General features: G+C 37.9%; 1 protein-coding gene across 2 annotated transcripts in view; it reads left to right on the forward strand.

Moving 5' to 3' along the window:
• Nucleotides 1-20946, forward strand: part of UGP (UDP-glucose pyrophosphorylase) — a 443603-nt gene that overhangs the window by 71154 nt on the left and 351503 nt on the right. For both annotated transcript variants that reach the window (XM_090376515.1, XM_090376514.1), the window contains exons 7-8: nucleotides 4444-4577; nucleotides 14034-14122. In XM_090376515.1, the coding sequence (XP_090232641.1) occupies nucleotides 4444-4577; nucleotides 14034-14122 (223 nt within the window). The remainder of the gene's footprint in view (nucleotides 1-4443; nucleotides 4578-14033; nucleotides 14123-20946) is intronic.

A 20946-nucleotide genomic window follows, 5' to 3' on the forward strand; every position in this document is an offset into this window, starting at 1 on the left:
TTTGGAATGAGCTTGTACAGTAATGCCTGACTCTTCTTCATTCAGTTTTATCTCAAACCTACAAGAACCTTTGTCATTTGGCCACATAGTTGATAACTCAAATCTCACAAAATTCTTTCCTATCCTGAAACATATATAATTATGTGATAATTTCTGACTGCTTCTGCAGCAGTCAAAGAGCATATGCAGAACTACATTGATAGGTACAATATGGCCTAAAGCCACCAGTGCCAAGCATTTTTCTCTGTGCAATTTATAGTGCTCTTAGAAAATAATATAGTTTTATTTCTTTTCTTGTGTGATTTTCTTCTCTTTTGTTTACTTTTAAGTTGTTCTGTGTTTGCAAAGTCAGAAGTAAGAATCCAGAAAGGGAATCCACCTTTCTTTTTCTAGTCTACATATCAAATACTAACCACTCTACTAACTTTAATAACCGCTTGGTCACTTGGTGGCACAGCTCCTGCCTCCGTGTGGTGGGGCCAATAATCTGGGGGAAAATCCATCCCATCAGGGCTAAAAGGAGCAGAAATGGAAACTGATGTATTTCCACGTTTAGAGCCAAAGAGCTCTCAACATGACAGTGACACTGACCATGACTGCTCCCTTTCAAAGAGACTTTAAAAGGATACAAGAAACAGGAATCTAGCATTCTTCATAGTGCATTCTTTGTCATTTCAACCTGTGAGCAAGCTCTACCCTTTCATCATTCAGAGATGCCTAGAAAATGCCGCAGGTTCACCAAAAATGGTTAAACGACTCCAATCAGGGATTTACTAATAGAGACATCTTACTCAAGACATTCTGAGTTATTATTATGACTAACTTCTTTAAATGGAATTCTGATTCAAGTCACTTCATGTAACACACTGAATTCTTCCAAGGGAGTGATCATGGAATGAGATCTATTAAACGTTTCTGAGAAAGAAATAGTCCAGGAGCTAAAAGATCAAAACACCTCTCGTGCAAAATGAATCATGATCAGAAAATACGGCATACGGTTAAGGTTATGTTACTCTTCAAGAAACATAACCTTAACTTTCAGTACACCGGGTTCTGTCAAAGCATGTTACTTGAACTACCACATTTGGCCATATACCCCAAATCAGCTTAGATGTTATTAATGTCAAAAATTTGGCCATTCTCAGACGGCATGCCACAGAAATGCTATATGTCTGAACTGTGGGTGCAAAACTTGTAACAAGCAGAATGCAAGGCACCAATACCACAGTGTCCTAATTGTAGTGGCAACCATCCAGCATACTCCAAAGATTGTGAACTCTGGAAGTTAGGAAAAAAAATATAAAATTGAAAATAGTTTCTTCCCAGGAAGCAAGAAAGCAGGTCAATTTAAGTATACCAAAATGCACTTATGCTTGTACCATCCATAGATACAAATCAGTGGCATGTGTCCATCTCTCCAAAAATATCAATCTCAGACTGGACTCGATCAGTACTCTCAGTCCAGCATCCATCTAAACTGAACTTAATAGACCACAGCAATAATATGCTACTTGCAGTTCCATCCCAGAGTTCACATTGTCAAGTAGCAGAAAATTTGAAAAAATCATATCCTGTTGACACGAAGTAATCATGCCTAACAAACTTTGTCAAACCTAACAATGGTCAAGAAGAACTGCTTGAAATACACACAGAAGATGATATGGATTATAGCAATGACTCAGGATGTCCTACATTTCACAGAAAATAAAAATCAAAACTGGACTGTTATAAACAATCCACTCATAAAAAGTAGACAGGTACATCTTCCACATACAAAACCAAATAATGGAACACATCATTCAGTGGAATTTCAGAGGTTTTTGCAGCAACGTCGATGATATTTATGAATTAATTCACTGCTTCAGTCCTTTTGCCATGTGCCTATAAAGAAACCAACTTGACACCCCAAGTTTCCCCTGCAGTCAAAAGTTATACTATCTTCAGACAAGACGGATCAGATACTAATCGTGCTTATGGAGGAGTAGCCATCCTGTTGGATTCAAGAGTTCCCTCCAGATGCATTTCATTGCAAACCTCCTTAGCTCTTGCCACACGCATTGTAATTGGAATCACTTTGGTCTCAATTTATCTTTTACCTTCCATATTCTATTCAGAAAATCGAGGATCTTGTCTTGCAACTACCACTTCCATTTTGTTTACTAGGTGACTTTATGCTCATCACCCATTATGGAGTGTCTCCAGCTTAGAGCGGCGTGGAAAGCTTGTTGAAATGTTGATCGACAGACAGAATTTAGCATTATTGAATACCGACTCCTCTACCTATTCATTTTCCTACTGGAGCAACCTCTGCAATAGACCTTTCCATTTACTCTCCAGTACTCTGTCCAAGGCCTCCGTAGCCGAGTGGGCAGGAGCGGGAGTGCAGTAGCACACGCTCTTTGAGTAGACCGGGGTTCAAGCCCCTGACTGCAGAATACGGTCGATCTGCCAACTCGCACTGGACCAGCGTGGCAGATTATGGTCCATTTCCCTCAGCATGAATTGTTGAGGAGGCTTCCATCCTGCAGTGGGTTGATAATGGCTACACTTTACTTTACTTCCTCTATCCAAGAGGATGTTATAGATAACTCTTAATGACCCTCACAACAGTAACCATTTTCCAATAATATGCAAAATTCAAACTTCCTGTTCCTTACCAACAGATAATCTAGTTAAAGTCTGTCTAGATAAAATGTAATCTATACTTTATATTTAACAGCTAATCTAGTTAAATGTTAATTTCCAAAGGCTGACTGGATAAAATACAACAGGCTCATCACATTTTACAACCATATCATTCAGTCGTCTTCCATCAACCACATTACTTAACACATAACAAACCAAATGCTAACAGCTGCAACCACTGCCATTCCTCAAAACCAAGTCAGGAAAAGGCAAAAATTAAATTACTGGTGGAACAAAGAATGCAACAATGCAAAAAAGGAGAAAAACAAAGCATGGAATGTTTTTTTTGCAAACATCCAACCACTTCCAGTCTTATTAGTTATAAGCAACTTAGAGCAAGAGAGCACGTTATCAGACAGAAAGCGAAAAAAGAATCTTGGATTAAATTTTCTTCTTAAGTTCATAAAAATACAGATATGAGACTGATCTAGAGAAAAATAAAACTGTTAAACAGTAAATTTCCTCCAACATCTTCTCTACTACTTAACTGGAATGGATGGGAACTCTCTACTCCTACAGAAATCGCAAATGCTCTAGGATCCGTATTTGGTCAGTTGCTCTCCTCAAATGCTTATGACCAATCATTTCAAAAAAAATAAACATGTGACCTAGAAATCCAAAATGATTTAATTGACAGCTATGCATTATTTTATAATCAACCATTCACCATGATTGAACTGTAGCTGGCTCTTATCAACACAAGAAACAGTGCTGCTAGTCCCGATGGGATATTTTATGTAATGCTCCAAAATTTAGATCAAAAATCACTCTCTTCACTGCTGATTTTTTTTTCAATCAAATCTTCACTGAACATACATTCCCAAGCTCCTGGCATCATTCCTTCATACTGACAATCCCAAAACCTGGTTAAGACCATTCTGCTCCTCACAGCTACAGATCAATTTCACTTACCAGCTGTCTGGGCAAAACTCTCGAAAAAATGATTTATGGTCGTCTGACTTGGTATCTCAAGTCCCAAAATTTGATTAACAACAATCAGTTTGAATTCCAAAAAAATTGATCATCATTGGACTTATGATTAAAGCTGAAGTAAACATCAGAAATGCATTATCAAAAAGGAACATCTTGTCATGTCTGTCTGGACACTGAGAAAGTCTTTGACACAACATGGCATTTTAGCATCTTAAAGGATCTGTATTCTCATGGCCTGAGAGGAAATTTGCCATATTTCATGCAAAAGTTCCTACAACAAAGATCCTTTCAAGTTTGTTATAGGGGACTCTCTCTAAAAACTTTGTCCAAAAAGTTTAAGGGTCTGTTCTCAATGCTACTCTGTTTGCAATTAGAATGAATCACATAACTGAACTCATTCTGAAAACAGTGGATTCATACCTTTATGCCAACGATCTCACAATCTCCTGTCATTCTCAAAACATGAACTATATTGAGAGACAATTGCAAATATCATAAATTGAATCCAGATTTGGATGACACAAAACATGTCTCATCCAAAGAAACTTCGTAATTTTTCCTCCTTTTTCCCCCGTCATCCTTTTTGTTGATTAAATAATAAATAACCAAAAATGTGTGATATCTAGGTCTGTGAAGATCCCAGTGTGGCTCCGCAGAACCCCAGAAAATTTGTTGTGGTTTGTTTTTTTTAAGCATGACATTTGAATTAACTTATTCTATTAACAGTATTTGTTATTAATTGAATTCTTTATTGTACTTCAGAACTGTTCAATATTATACCTTGTGTGTGTTATTATTTATTTTATTTTGTTTTTTTTTTTTTAGTTGGTACCCTCCTGGACATGGAGATTTTTATGCTTCTTTTTCCAATTCGGGACTTTTAGATAACTTATTAAATCAAGGAAAGGAGTATTGTTTCATTTCTAATATTGATAATTTAGGAGCAACAGTTGACTTGAGTATCCTTTAAAAGTAATATACTATTTTCAAATGCATATTTCTTTTATATAAAAATTCACAAGATGCATATTTTTATTTAGATGTTCTATAGATGTATTGTGTTTACACATGATTAAATTATTTATACACCCTGTGAAAATACTATTTTTATTCTCGTGGAAACATGTTTGTGTTTTTCTGTGAACATGTTTTTTATCCTAGAAATCAAAAAAAAGATGAAAAAATTTTTTGACAAGCTGAGACTTACTAAAAAAGACATGTCTTACATCTGGAACTCAGAATACAGATACAAACTACATTAAACATGTTGAGGGGGTTCAAAAAGATTTGTATTCACCCAGAAGTAGTTATGATATACAGATGAAAATTTTTTTGTTTAATATCTTGAAATCTCTATAACAACCATGCAAATTTTGGTTTTGATCTGACAATTAATTTTTTTCTTTGCACTGAATGAAATCTGCCCAGGTTACAGTGTTGTTGCACATTGGTATAAACAATTCAGATGTGGAAGAACCTGAATGCATGATGAAGAAATTCCAGGATGCACAGCAACTGCTGTAACAGAAGAGTGTGTTGCAAAAATTGTGGCATCACTCCTGAAGATCACTGCATTAGCATGAAAGAACTAGCTGCAGAGCTCCATATTAGTGTAGGGTCTGTGGAGAACATTGATCCAAGTTGCATATGGGTAATATGTCTGCTAAATGGGTTCCCAGACTTTTGATCCCTTACCAGAAGAATGGAAGGGCAAAATGTGCACATGAAGTACTGTCACTATGGCAGGAAAAGCAAGAGGAGTGTTTTTCACTGCTGGTCATCATGGATAAAACTTGGATCCATCACTATGATCCCGAAAATAAACAAATGTCAAAACAGTGGAAACATGAACAATCAATCCCCCCATAAAAAAAGGCAAAGGTGCAACCAAATGCTGGCAAGGTGGTGCTGTCACTACCTTGATTTTTGAGATCAGCATGGTGTTAATAGTAACAGATTACCTTCAAAAGGGCTGTACCTGTGATGGCAAAGTATTATTCCAACCTCTTCATGAAGCTATGTATGCTATAAAAGAAAAAAAAATGGGGAAAGCTGCCAAAAGGTGTATGCCTGCTCCATGATAATGCCCCTGCCTATTCCTAGTGTGTGCAGTGAAGTGTTCCCACGCATGTGGGTTTGAAATATTACCACAACCTGCTTATTCCCCTAACCTTCACCCTCAGATTTATTCTTCTTTCTTGCACTGAAGTCCTTTTTTTGTTGAAAACACTTTGCTGCTTATGATGAGGTGATTTCTGCTGCTGAGTCATGTTTTGAAGGACAGTCAGATGATTTACACAAAACTGGCCTGTAGAAGTGTATTGAGAAGTGGCAAAAAATGTGTCAATTTAACTGGTCACTATATTGAAAAAGTATAATACATGATTTTTTCAACCTTTTATCACAACTACTACAAATCCTTTTTTTGAATCCCCCCTCTTATATTTTCTTTCAGATAGCCAAATGCCTGTTGGATTTGGATGATGTAGTTGTCTACTGTTGTTAAGGATGTTGCAGTGTGTTTCTTCTGAAGATTGGATATCATAGCTATTGAATTAGTGTAAATTATTGAATTCTTGAGCAATGCAGCTGTTCAGCTGCCACTTGGAATTTTGTGGTGAAATCTTCTTTGGTTTTTGTGTCAAGCACTGTTCCCAAATATAATGATAAAACAAAATCCCTTTTTAAAAGCACACTATAAATTATTATTATTATTATTATTATTAGCAGCCATATGGTGCAAGGAAGCCTGAGGCTTATGCTGCACCAGCCAAAAAAAAAATTCCCGCGTTAACCTGAGAGAGAGAGAGAGAGAGAGAGAAGTAGAAGGGAATCGCCAAGAAAGCAAGAAAGAGAAGAATGATATCCAGCTCAGGACCCTGGGTTTATCAAGCCCATACTCACCAGATGTTCAGCCCCTGGGGTATTTGTTGAACTAAAAGTAAGGCAATGGTCATTTCCGAAGTAGTATTAACAGTTCCCACCAGCAAAACAACAAACTTAATCTGAGTCAGCTGACTTCCAGAGACAGTAAACAACAAGCAGTATAACACACAAGTTAAATATAGAGGTACTGAAGACAGTTTTATATATAACATATAATGTAGATAAAGTTTACGATTTAGTTATAATACAATCTATTAACAATACGTGATGCTATTTGTTATAATTAAACATGACACAATCAGGGTACCTATTTTAATGTAGATGTGAAATATGGCCCTGAGTGCCAAGTGATTTCTAGTGTTTCTCTAGGGAGAGTTCTAGCTTTTTTCATAAACCCTTCTCCACTTGCAATATTTCTGCCTTCCTTGCTAGCAACATCACTGTTACACCTGCTAGCAATGTTACTGCTATCTCCTACTAACAGCATTCTGCTCTCTTCTGATTTCTTGGTCACTGGTTGGTATCGCTTTTGCCTGCACATGGTGGGGCCAGTAACCTTGTGGGAGAGGGATTTTCTTCTCTCAAATTCAAACAAATCAGAACCACCAACATTTCTGATTATACATTCCTTATTGACTCAGCCAGTAAGCAAAACCCTCCTTTTGTCATCCAGAGATGTCTCAAAAATGTGGCAAGTACACCAAAAATGGTAAAATCTTAATTTCACGTAATAGATCTCCGGTGAGGAGATCTATTAAGTGAAACAACTCAAGCAAGGCATTCTGAACTAATATTAAAAATGTCCTCTATAAGCAGAATCCCATCCGAAGTCACACTACATAACACACTGAACTCTTCAAAATGAGTGATAGATAAGTGAATGGGATTTAATGAATGTCACCGAAGTGGAGATAGTTATGGAATTGCAGGAACAAAAAGTAAAGGTTATTTGGGACACATCGGGACTAGTGCATTTTGGCCTGATTAAGTGGCTACCCCAATTATCCGACCGGGCTAGCCAAGTGGGTAAAGTACCTGCTCGGCAACCCAAAGGTCGCGGGTTCGATTCCCGCCTCGGGCTTGGATCAAAGTACTGCAAAAACCTTGGGAGGTGCAATATGGCCACAGAAGCCGATGCGCCAACAACTACCAAATCAACAAAAACAACAAAAACAGCCCCAATTATCCGAAGTTTCATGTAAATAGTTAAAAATACAATGTACCCTCCCTTTACAATTGGTTCACTGTACAATCAAATCATGTTACGATGGAGTCACCATAGTAAAGTACCATTCACTATACGATGTGCAGTAAGCGCCGGTCATTGTGACCATGTTTGTGAATTGAATTTTAATTCTATTAAACAGCGATTCTAATTAGCAAAAATAGGAGGAATATTATCCACAGGCTATAAAAGAAAAGATATATTAAACACAAATTTACCCTTTATTACCTTACCAATTAAAAAATTAAATGATACGTGAAAATCGGAAGAATAAACGTGATAATCGGAATAATTAATGCGTACTGTAAAATATACATACAAACTAGTTGACATTTCTGTTCACTGATATTTGTGGGTGGGGGTTAAAATTTAAAACAGTAAAAAGATAAGCAATCAATAACAAAGAACACGGCACACACAAATTGCAAGTAACACAATACGCGCAAGTGAAAACAGTGTAACGAGTTACAAAGCTTTAAAAATAGGAATGAAGAGAAGATCTGAAAATTAATTTTTTTATATGATTGAAGATTTCATGGAAGTGTAAACACATTTGACCATAATAACTCACAAAATTCCAGCTGTCGGTATTATTGCAAATTCAGTAAGATTGAATTTACTGTCCGTTTATGACAGATTTCACTAACAGAAAAGCCCAATAAACAGTTGATTGCTAATTGTTTTAATTGTTTTATGGTTGTGACCTCCTGAATTTCGACCGAACTACTTGGTACCGTCAGAGACCATTAACATTAGCATTAGTAGAGGCATTTGATGCAAGAAAGCAAGCTTATGCAGCATCAGCCAAAAAAAAATAAATAAAGTAAAATAAATAAATAAAAAATAACCACTTCCACTTCACCACCCCTCTGTTCGTTCTAAATACCTGTCCAGCTGAGCCTTAAACTTATTCAGGCTATCAACTTCCACGACAAGGGATGGAAGTCTGTTCCACCTACCAACCACCCGTGGCTAAAGGCAAATTTCTGCACATCTATCCTACATCTGTCTTTCCTCAATTTGAATTTATGCCCTCTCAGGTGATTATTCTGAGCAAGAGGAAGAATCCCATCAGCATTGAGCATGCTCAAACGATTCAAGGCTTTGTAAACCTCTATCAGATCACCTCGCTGGTGCCTAGTCTCCAGACACTGTAATTCGCAAAACTTAAGCCTTTCTTCATAAGAGCACCCCTTTGTTCCATTCACTAATCTTGTTGCCCTTCTCTGTACTTGTTCCAGCAGCTCTACATCCTTCTTGAATCAGGCCACACCTAGAGTACCGTATACAGGCCTCCAGGCCTGTATACAGTACTCTAGGTGTGGCCTGACCATTGCCTTATACAAGGGAATAATCACCTCCTTATCCCTGCTAGAAAAATTCCTATATATCATTGACAATACACCATGAGCTACTCTTGAAGCCCGTCTGCACTGCTCAGAGAACTTCATATCTGCCTGCACACCCACCCCCAGGTCCCTTTCATTCTCTACCACTGTCAGTGTAGTACCACAGAGTTGATACGTTGCTCTGGGGTTGCTGTTTCTCATATGTAGTACTTTACATTTGTCAATGTTAAACTTCATTTGCCACCTCTCAACCCATCTGCTCAACCTTTCCAGATCCTGTTGCAGCAGCATAGTGTCAGTAGTGTCCTTGACAACCCTGCCAACCTTCGTATCGTCTGCAAACTTGGACATTAAGCTTGATATACCATCATCAATATCATTTATAAATACAGAAAACAATAAAGGACCCAATACTGAACCCTGAGGGACTCCACTAATAACATTAGTCCATGATGAGCAGTGTCCATTAATTACCACTCTGTCTTCTCCCCCTCAACCACTCCTTTATCCATAGCAGCAATTTGCCTCCAGTGCCACACTGCTCCAATTTGTGCAGCAGTCTTCCATGTGCAACAGTATCAAAAGCCTTTCTAAGATCCAAGTATATAATGTCAAAGTTATTCCCTGCATCCAGTTCTTTTGTGACTGCATCATAGTATACAATCAAATTGGTCAGGAAAGACTTCCCCTTAACAAAACCATGCTGTGTCCGAGCTATAACTGAAGTCTTGTCTAGATGATCCTGCAGTGCTTCTTTAACCAGTGCCTCCATTAATTTTCCAGGAACAGAAGTTAAACTCACAGGTCTATAATTACTTGTGTCAGCCTTTGATCCTCCCTTGTGAATTGGGGTCACATTTGCACATCTCCAGTCTGTGGGTACCTCCCCTGAGTCCAAGGAAGCTCTCATAATTATGGCTAATTGTTTGCTTACTTCCTTTGCTGCCTCCTTTAATATAACTGGATAGATCCCATCCACCCCAGGTGCCTTTCTTGTGTTTATCTTCAACAATTTCTCCTCCACTTTACTCTCAGTTATTACAAGATTCTTTAGCTTACTGCTAGAGTTGAATACACCTCTGGCATTGCCCTCGCTGAATAACTCATGTGTGAATGTCGATGCAAAATATTCATTTAGTTTGTTAGCTACCTGAGCAGGGTCATCAACAGTTGACCCATCGATATCAAGTGGACCAATCTGATTCATCCCCTTCCTTCTAGACTGTGTCACGTGTTAATTTGTATGTATCCCATGCATTTTTCTTCTCTGCCATATGCCTCATTAGTTCATCTGACATCCATTTAGGCCTAAACCTTGAACAATATTTCTTAGTTGGTATGTAAAGCCTAGTAGCTTCCAAGATAAGTTCTTTGAATGCTTCCCATTTTGAATTTGCTGTTGGTAACATCATCAATCGATCCCACTGTATAGAATTTAAATACTGTCTCAGTCCATCGTAGTCGCCTTTACGAAAGCAATACCCCTTCCCTTTACCCCTAATGGTAGTTACCTCTTTGAGTAACTCCCACTTCAGAACACTGTGATCACTGCCACCTAGTGGTTCATTTATCTGCAGATTCTTAATGCATGAAGAATCACTACTGATAATCAAATCAAGAGTATTACTCCCTCTAGTTGCCTCCCGAACATGTTGATGTAGAAAACAATCATCCAATAAATCCACAAAAGCCTTGCTAGTGTGTGAGTGACCAGCCCCCAAATTCCAGTCAATATCTGGGAAATTAAAATCCCCCATTATAAGACTCTCTGATTTACTGGCCCACTCTATTTCTCTGTACAGTTTCTTATTATACTCATCAGAGTCATTAGGCCTATAGCACACTCCTACTCTCAATTTTGATCTCCCAATGCTTATGTCACACCAAACTGACTCGACACTGCACTGTCCAGCGATGTCGACTGGCTTCACTTCCTTGGATTTTATGTGTTTCTTAACTAATAGCATAACCCCTCCTCCCTTCCTATCCTGTCTATCCTTTCTGTAGACATTGTACTCCCCAAATTCCAGTTCTGCATTCCTTATATCTGTGTGACACCACGTCTCTGAAATCCCAACAATATCTGCCTTTGATGTTTTGAGCTATACCTCAAATTCATCAAATTTATTTACTAAACTCCTAGCATTGGTGTACATGCAAGTATACATGCACCTGCTCTTCCTCTTAGCCACCCTAACACAACCCATGTGTTCCCATGATTCCCAGCTGTCTCTGAAATATCCTGCATCCTATTTTCCAGGCTGCTGCTCATTCCAATAGAAGGAGTGCAAGAATCACTTTCTCCTCTGCCAGTGGCTACTGTTAATCTATTAGTCCTTGTATCCCCCCAATCTAGCAGTTTTCCGACCCACCTAACACTGCCTCGATAGCATCAGCAAACATTCTTGCACCCTTTCTATTTAAGTATATCCCATCCCTGTAGAAGCAGTCTCTCCTGTTAACAAGTACAGACCAGGCTGAAAAAAATTCTACCCCTTGAGCCCTGCCCAATCTTTCCAGGGCCGAATTGATCGACAGGGCTCTCATATACTCCCTCCTATTGTGTCTGGGCAGAATTGCAGACACTTTCAAATTCAAACCTAATTCACGGCTTTTTTTCCTCAGTGACCTGTACTTGTTAAGTAATTCCACCGGTCTCCTACTCTTAATATCATTAGTGCCAACGTGTACAACTATATCACCTTTTGTGCCCTTAAAAGATGATATCCGCTCTACAACGTTATCAACCTTTGCCCCTGGCAGACATACCCTGGTCCTGTTCCACCTATCCTTTTTACAAAGCATGTTTCCCGTTTCCCTGACAATAGTCACCAACAACTACTAGTTCCTTTAGGACCAGCGCATTCTGCCTTTGGGGTTGCCGCTGTGTTGCGCGATGACCAAGTGCAAGCTCTGGCATTGGTGTGGGCAGCTGAGAGCTTGATGGGCCCCTCACTTGTAATCCTTCGAGGGCATCACCCTGTCCTTCAAGCTCTCATATAGGCCCATAACAACGCTGAGTTGTCGCCTGATTTCCTTACACTCCTTGCATCGCGCACATACGAAGACATCCCCCATGGCAGTATCATGTCCCATACCTGACTGCTCCGCAAACATCAAGCAAATAGTGCATCTTAAAAGGCTGTGATTCAGAGGGCAACTGCCCCCCTCAGTTCTACCCTGAGCCACAGCATTCTAATTAGCTTGAGCCTTTTGCTTTGCTGCTCTGGTTTGAGTCATGATTTCGATTTACTTTCAATAAAATTTCAATTTCAGTACAAAATTAAATCCTAAACTTGTATGCCAACACAGTTATAACGCTATATTTATGTTTCAGTAACGAGTGTTATCTACGAAATATTTATGTTTCAGTAACGAGTGTTATCTACGAAATCCCTTTATATAACTTCCGTATCAAGTTATGTATTAATTATTTATTGTTACTAATTATTTATGTTAAGTAACCTAAGTGGTTATATGTATAGTTAAAATTACAATTTAATTGCCAATGAAGTTCGACAAGATTAATAGATTTTACTGATTAATTTTCCCGTAACAATGGCGGCTATTTATGAACGGTAAACACGTGGATTTGATACCCTTTCCGATACTAAGTAATACCTACAAAATCTCTGTCTAAGTTACTTTAAACTTAAGTACCGTAATAGGAATATAAAGCTACTCTAGAAAATAAGTTAATATGTCAATTTAAACTAATAAAGCAGAAAATAAATCAGAAAAAACTTCTCTGTTCCAAGAGCAGCAGAAAGGCACGTCCGCACCGGTAACTCTCGTCCTCAGATATTCTAGGATAATCGTAGGATAATCCCCAGTGCTGCGGTCTCCTGCCCCGATTAAACGGCATGCTGTCCCAATTAAGTGAAGTAAACCCTGGCTATTTTCTTGATTGGTTTCCGTGTTTTAAGATTTGCCCCAAATAAACGGCTGTCCCAATTAACCAGTGGTCCAAATAACCGGAATCCACTGTATATATTTGCAAGGTTATTTGTTGATTTCACCGTTACACTAAAAAGAAATGAAAATAGTTTAGAATTAAAATTTTTTTGAATAAAATTCTATGATAAATTATTAATTTTAAAAGAATACATGGCAGCAGCGTTATATCTGCTGCAATTAAATTTATTTATAACAATAAAAAAAAAATTCAGAAATTAAAGAAATCACGTTACCAGTCTGTTGGTACCCAACAGCAGAAGGCAATTCTGTAGATATATTTTAATGTTTTGTTAAAATAATAAAGAATAATCTTTTAAAATAAGCAAATTACCATAAAAAACATTTGTAATTCTTAAAATTTCTTTATAATATAAACAGAAGAAAATGATTTTTCACTTTGACAGTTGATGTGCAGTTTGTGCTCTCGCTGATGATTGATCACCAAGGGCTTACTGGTTAAACTACTTGTGGATTTAATAACTCAAATTTCAGATTAAAAGCTCTGAGGAACATTGGAGGCATTCTTCGTGAGATATTTGCTTCAGTGATCATGTCTTGAGATTTACTCTGAACATTGGCCGTGGGCAGTGCTCACCAAACCCTGTTGTCACTTTTTTAAACTTTTTTCTTGTTCCTTTCATTTCTGAATGATCTAGGCTATGTATTCCAAATTTTCGCTTCTGGGCAGTGTATGGTTTGTCACTTACAGGTGCCAGATTGACCCAGTTTAATAATAAGTACTCTGTATGTGCTATTAATGATCTGTTTATACTTCTAATATTTAAGACATCATGGTTTAAATATTAAATAATGCTGATATTCCCCCATAACCATTAACATACTAGCACAAAGTTTTACCATTTGAATTTGGCATATGCTAAGCTAGACAAAATCAATTATCTTATTTTGCTGCAACTCTTTGGTCTTGTGTTTTTCATCTAAAAATATGTTTTCATGCATATGTGAAAAAAGTACTTGTTTTTACTTTAACTGTTTAGATATATTGAATTTACTTCTAAATCCTGCCAAAGATCCCCATCCTGAATTTGTAATGGAGGTTACAGACAAAACTAATGCTGATGTAAAGGTAAGTGATATGTGCTCACATTTATGCCCACATAAATAAACACAAAAATACATAATTTACAGTAGGTATGCTTGAAATATATGTGATTTTGGTTTTTAAGAATGAATGCTACTTTGCATGGTATGTGCCAAAAATCAAGTATCCTAAAATATTAATACATTTCTTAGTAATCAGTGCAAACCAAAATACAAATAATAAACAAATAGAATGCATAAAATTTAACTAGGTTAAATTTTATGCTTTCTGTTTCAGCCGTCTATGTTGGCTAAGCTCCTCATGTTTCCCTGTGAATAGTGAGATGTCAGAAATTAAGCTAAGCTTTTATTTTACAGTGAACGTAGGTGAGTTGTATCATATAGAAGCCAGCTCAATTCTTGATATTCACATACTATTTTGGATATTCACCGCTTCTTGATTAGACCAGGGTTCGAGCCCGTCACCACCAAATACTGTTCAAGAAATATTGTTCAAAGTTCAGGCCTAAATGGATGTCAGATGAACTAATGAGACATATGGCAGAGAAGAAAAATGCATGGGATACATATAAATTAACATGTGACACAGAAGCCTATGATAGATTCAAGTTGATCTGAAAACAAGTTACAAAGGAGGTTAGGCAGGCGAAGGCAGATTACGAGAAATCTTTGGCAAGGGATGTAAAGAAAAACAGCAAGGAGTTCTTTATTTATGTAAACTCTAGAAGGAAGGGGATGAATCAGATTGTCCACTTGATATCGATGGTTCAACTGTTGATGATCCTGCTCAGGTAGCTAACAAACTAAATGAATATTTTGCATCAACATTCACACATGAGGAGTTATTCAGGGAGGGAATGCCAGAGGTGTATTAAACTATGGCAATAAGCTAGATAATCTTGTAATAATTTAGAGTAGAAATGGGAGGAGAAATTGTCAAAGATAAACATAAGAAAGGCACCTAGAGTGGATGGAATCTATCCAGTTATATTAAAGGAGGCAGCAAAGGAAGTAAGCAATCCATTAGCCATAATTATGAGAGCTTCCTTGGACTCAGGGGAGGTACCCACAGACTGGAGATGTGCAAATGTAACCCCAATTCACAAAGGAGGATCAAAGGCTGACACAAGTAATTATAGACCTGTGAGTTTAACTTCTGTTCCAGGAAAATTAATGGAAGCACTGGTTAAAGAAGCACTGCAGGATCATCTTGACAAGAATTCAGTTATAGCTCAGACACAGCATGGTTTTGTTAAGGGAAGGTCTTGCCTGACCAATTTGATTGGATACTATGATGTAGTCACAAAAGAATTGGATGCAGGGAATAACTTTGATATTATATACTTGGATCTTAGAAAGGCTTTTGATACTGTTGCACATGGAAGACTGCTGCACAAATTGGAGCAGTATGGCATTGGTGGCAAATTGTTGCTATGGATAAAGGGATGGGTTGAGTGGCAGAAGACAGAGAGTGGTAATCAATGGACACTGCTCATCGTGGACTAATGTTATTAGTGGAGTCCCTCAGGGTTCAGTGTTGGGTCCATTGTTGTTTTCTGTATTTACAAATAATATTGATGATGGTATATCAAGCTTAATGTCCAAGTTTGCAGACGATACGAAGGTTGCAGGGTTGTTAAGGACACTACTGACGCTATGCTGCTGCAACAGGATCTGGAAATGTTGAGCAGATGGGCGGAGAGGTGGCAAATGAAGTTTAACATTGACAAACGTAAAGTACTACATATGGGGAAACAGCAACCCCAGAGCAACGTATCAACTCTGTGGTACTACACTGACAGTGGTAGAGAATGAAAAGGACCTGGGGGTAATTGTGCAGGCAGATATGAAGTTCTCTGAGTAGTGCAGACGGGCTGCAAGAGTAGCTCATGGTGTCTTATCAATGATATACAGGAACTTTTCTAGCAGGGATAAGGAGGTGATTATTCCCTTGTATAAGGCAATGGTCAGGCCTCACCTTGAGTACTGTATACAGGTCTGGAGGTCTCATTTCAAGAAGGATGTAGAGCTGCTGGAACGAGTACAGAGAAGGGCAACAAGGTTAGTGAACGGAACGAAGGGTTGCTCTTACGAAGAAAGGCTTAAGTTTTGCAAATTACAGTGTCTGGAGACTAGGCACCGGCGAGGTGATCTGATAGAGGTGTACAGAGCCTTGAATGGTTTGAGCATGCTCAATGCTGATGGGATACTGCCTCTTGCTCAGAATAATCACCTGAGAGGGCATAAATTCAAATTGAGGAAAGACAGATGTAGGATAGATGTGCGGAAATTTGCCTTTAGCCAGCGGGTAGTTGGTTGGTGGAACAGACTTCCATCCCTTGTTGTGGAAGTTGATAGCTTAAATAAATTTAAGGCTCAGCTGGACAGGTATCTCGAACGAACGGAGGGGTGAAGTGGAAGGGTTTTTTTTTTTTTTTTTTGGCTGATGCTGCATAAGCTTGCTTTCTTGCATCATATGCCTCTACTAATGCTAATGCTAAATACGGAGGATGTGGAAAGGTCAGGGAATGACCACTGCATATTCCCGGAGCAATATGGCCTTAGTTGCTAATGCTCCTAAAAACCAAATAACAAACAATAACAAACAAATTGGATATTCACTACTGACACTTGAATGTTAAATTTAATTTATCTAAAACTTGTTGACTGATGATAAAACTTGTTGACTGTTCTTGACTGATGATAAATGATTGCAATGATTTTTTTTGTTTTTTTTAATATGAAAACCTCAACCATGAAAGGTATTAGAACCTGTAGTACTATGCATGGGTTGGAGGTTGAAAAAGCCGACCGGGCTAACCAGGTGGGTAAAGTGCCTGCCTGGCAACCCAAAGGTCGTGGGTTCGAATCCCGCCTTGGGCTTGGTTCAAAGTACTGCAAAAACCTTGGGAGGTGCACTATGGCCACAGAAGCCAATGCGCCAACAACTACAAAAAAAAAAAAAAAAGAGGTTGAAAAGATGCAAGGAGATACTTATTGGTATTAGGTTTAAATTTCTGTAGATTGTAATTTTCAGGAAATACATGTGAAGGGAGATTGCTCCAGAAAATGGAAGTTGACAGAATAAATGAAGAAGAAGAAAAGTTGGTTCTGTGATTTTGAAATTGGACAGTAAGAGGATGTTGACTGGTTGTGGCACGTATTCAGACTGCTTTGGAAGAGTGAGCAGGAATTATAGAAGCCAGTTCTGAAGAACAGTGCCCATGGAAGTATCTATAGAAAAAGCATGCAGCAGAAACACAACGTTTCTACTTTATGCTTATGGGATAGAAAGTGGAGAGACTCTGTTACAGATGAGTCATTAATTAACCTAACTGCCCTCTTTTGAATGGAGTCTAGAAGCTTGAGAGGTTATGGGGGTACCGCCCCAGATGTGGGAACGGTATTCAGTGGTGGTACGGATTTGAATTTTGTACATAGTGAGTGGCTGTTAAGAAGAAAAGTAAAGTAATGCTGAGACCGAAAGAGAAAACCCAATTTTTTAGATGCAGAGGAAACAATTTTTGTGATATGCTTATGCCAAGAGAGTTTAGAAGTCAGAGTAATCCCTAATAGAGATGTGATCTCTGAAAACCTAAGTGTTGGCAAAGAATCCTTTTTGCTGCAAAATATTACAGGTCTCAGTGTTAGAAGGAGTGGATTGAAATCAATTAAGTTATCTTTGCCTAGCTGGAGAATTACCTGGAAATCAGTATTTAAGGATTTGTTAGTGGATGTTCAAGAAGTTGAAGCTGTTTGTGCAGGGCAGGGTTTCACAAACTGGAAGGTGGAATGCAGTGCGCTGTCATCAGCAAAACTATGAATAGGATTTCCAGTTAATGGAAGAAGGTTATTAGCATACAAGAGGAAAAGAGTTGGAGAAAGAAATGAACCTTGGGGAATACCAGCAGTAGTGGAGAAATTAGAAGACAGAGAGCTGTATACCATTGTGTGCAGTGAGTGGTCAGAGAGAAAACTGGATACTCAATTACGAAAATTTGTTGGCAAACCATAAGATGGAAGCTTATTTAGAAGACCTTTTTGCCAAATGTGATTAAAAGCCTTTGAAATGTCAAGAGCATCAACTTGAGTTTCACCAACCCTTTTCTTTAAATTTGTCCATAGTCGGGTAACATAAGCCAGCATACCACTAATGGATTGACATTCATGGAATCCATCCATGGAATTCATGGATCATTGATCAGATGGAAGAAGTTTTGCCTTCTGTTTGTGGAAAGTTTAGGAGTTGGTGGTTAATGGATTTCTCCATTACTTTAGAAAATTTAGAAATAAGTGCAGTGGCACAATAATTGGATAGGAGGGATTTGTCGCCCTTTGTAGGAACTGGCTGGATATGAACAAATTTCCAAACAGAAGGAAAAATATCTGTGGAATAAAGTGTAAAAAGACAACACAGAACAGGAGTAATCTCAAGAGCACAGATTTTGAGAACAAGTGGAGAAATACTATCATGACTTGGTGCTTTCTTGCCATCAAGACTGTTCAAAATTTTTCTGGTATCCTTTAGATGGAAGACCACAGGGGCATTGAATAGAGCATGATAGGTTTACCAAGATCACCAATAAAAGAGATAGAAGAAAACCAGCATCCTAGTTTTCTTCTATCTCTAGGTCGACTTTATCTTTAGCTGAGGTGGCAATAGAGACATTAGGTTTAACAAAGGTTGGAGTAGAGATCGGAAAAAGTAGCTTTGACAAGACAACAGAATGCATGATTACCATTTGGATAAGAAGATAGTTTTCTACTCTTAGCTTGTTCACAGTCTAGTTCGGACAGATTAATAACTGCTTTACAATTGTGAGCTTTGATGTAGGCAGAAAATGAACCTGGAGATTGGAATCAAGCCAATTACGATACACAATACGACCTTGGCAATGCTCGTACCCTAAACAATTTTCTTGCAGAATTTTTACACCATCTTGAAAATTGTTCTCTTGTTAGGAGGTAGTTCTTGATAATGATCTGAAATATAATCATTAGCCATTTCAAACTGATTATTGCTCCACTCTTCCACCCTGTTGACTGTTTTACCTAAAATAATGCCCTGTGTTAAAGGTGATTTCTTGAGAGTAAACATTCTAGCAGTAACAAAAATCCAAAACACTAAGGAGAAAAGACCACAGGAAACTTTTCATTTAATAGGCATTTAATAGAATGTACTGGGAATGGTAGGAGTTTACCAAGATCATTGATACAAGAGTTAGAAGAAAAGTTAAGAATTTGAAACATATTGTAATGAATTTGCTAGCAACCGGTATGTTGAAATTGGTTTTAAATGGCCAGTATGTGTTTCTGAGTTTACCTTGTGTTATCCTTTTTCTCATCCGTATGTGCTTCACTGATTGTTTGGCTTCGCTGGAACATTCATTTTTTTTTTTTTTTTTTTTTTTGATTATATGTTTAGAGTTATGAATAAAATTACCTATCAATAAGTTATAAGACATTGTAGCATTCATATAGAGGAAGTATAGGGCATTTTTTAAATGATAGCACCATTAGCAAAAACGGCCTTGTGTGTCAGGAATAAGTATACAGAAATACAGTACATCCTTCTTAACTCAATATTAGATTATTTGAAATGTGATATATTTTGAAGTTGTTACCATTCCCTGATCATGTATTGTGAATAATCTATACTAAAGTGCATTTAATATGGATTATTCAAAATACGTCAACAACGAAATTCAAAGTTTGAATTGGGTACAGTAACTTGTGGAGTAACTTGTATGATTTAAAATCACTGCTGAAACCATATTTACAAACTGTTATAACAAAAATTTGCTATAACAAACACTGTTATAACAAAAACTGCTTGGTCACTGGTGGCACAGCTCCTGCCTCCTTGTGGCAGTGCTGGTAACTTGGGGAAAATTGGACCCTCAGGGCAGATATGGAAACTGATGTATTTCCGTGTTTAGAGCCGAAGAGCCCCCAACATGACCATCATGAAACTGATCACAACTTTTCACTGTGGAAAAGAATAATAAAGGATGCAAACAAGCGGGAATCTCCAGCTTTCTTGATAATCCATTCTCTTCACAACCTGTTAGTAAGCTCATCATACAATGCCACCTTGAAAATGCAACAGAATAACTGAAAATGGTGAGACATCTCCAATCTGGGGACTTGCTAATAGAGACCTCTCACCCAAAACACTCTGAGCTACTGTTAAGACTAGTTTCTTTAAGTGGAATTTAAATTCACCCCACATGACATACTGAATTCTACCAAGGGAGTGATCAGTGAATGGGAGAATTAAACGTTTCTGAAGAGAAATAGTCTGGGAACTAAAGGATAAAAATGTAACTCAGGCAAAAAGAATCTTGATACGAAAAGAAGGTACCTTAGTTCCAACATGTAGTATCATTTTAACCTTCAATACACTGAATCTACCAGCCTCAGTCAAAGCAGGTTATTTAAACTGCTCTGTTTGGCCTTTTATTCCAAATCCTCTAAGATGCTACAAATTTCAGAAATTTGGTCACCCTCAGACTGCATTAGCATTATTTCACACATATGATGCAAGAAAGCAAGCTTATATAACATCAACCAAAAAAAAAAAAAAACCTTCCCATTTCACCCATCCAGTCACTCCAAATGTTTATCTAGTTCAGCCTTAAATTTATTTATGCTATCAACTTCCACAATAACAGATGGAAGTCTGTTTCAGCAATCAACTACATGCTGGCTAAAGGCAAACTTCCACACATCTATTCTACAACTGTCTTTTCTCAATTTGAACCTATGCCCCCTCAGATTCTTAATATGAGCAAGCAGAAGTATCCCATCAGAATTGTGCCTGCTCAAACCATTCAAGGCCTTATACAC

The sequence above is a fragment of the Mastigoproctus giganteus genome, chromosome 6 (genome assembly GCF_048544385.1).
Source record: "Mastigoproctus giganteus isolate SK-2022 chromosome 6, ASM4854438v1, whole genome shotgun sequence".
Classification (NCBI taxonomy): Eukaryota; Metazoa; Arthropoda; class Arachnida; order Uropygi; family Thelyphonidae; genus Mastigoproctus; species Mastigoproctus giganteus.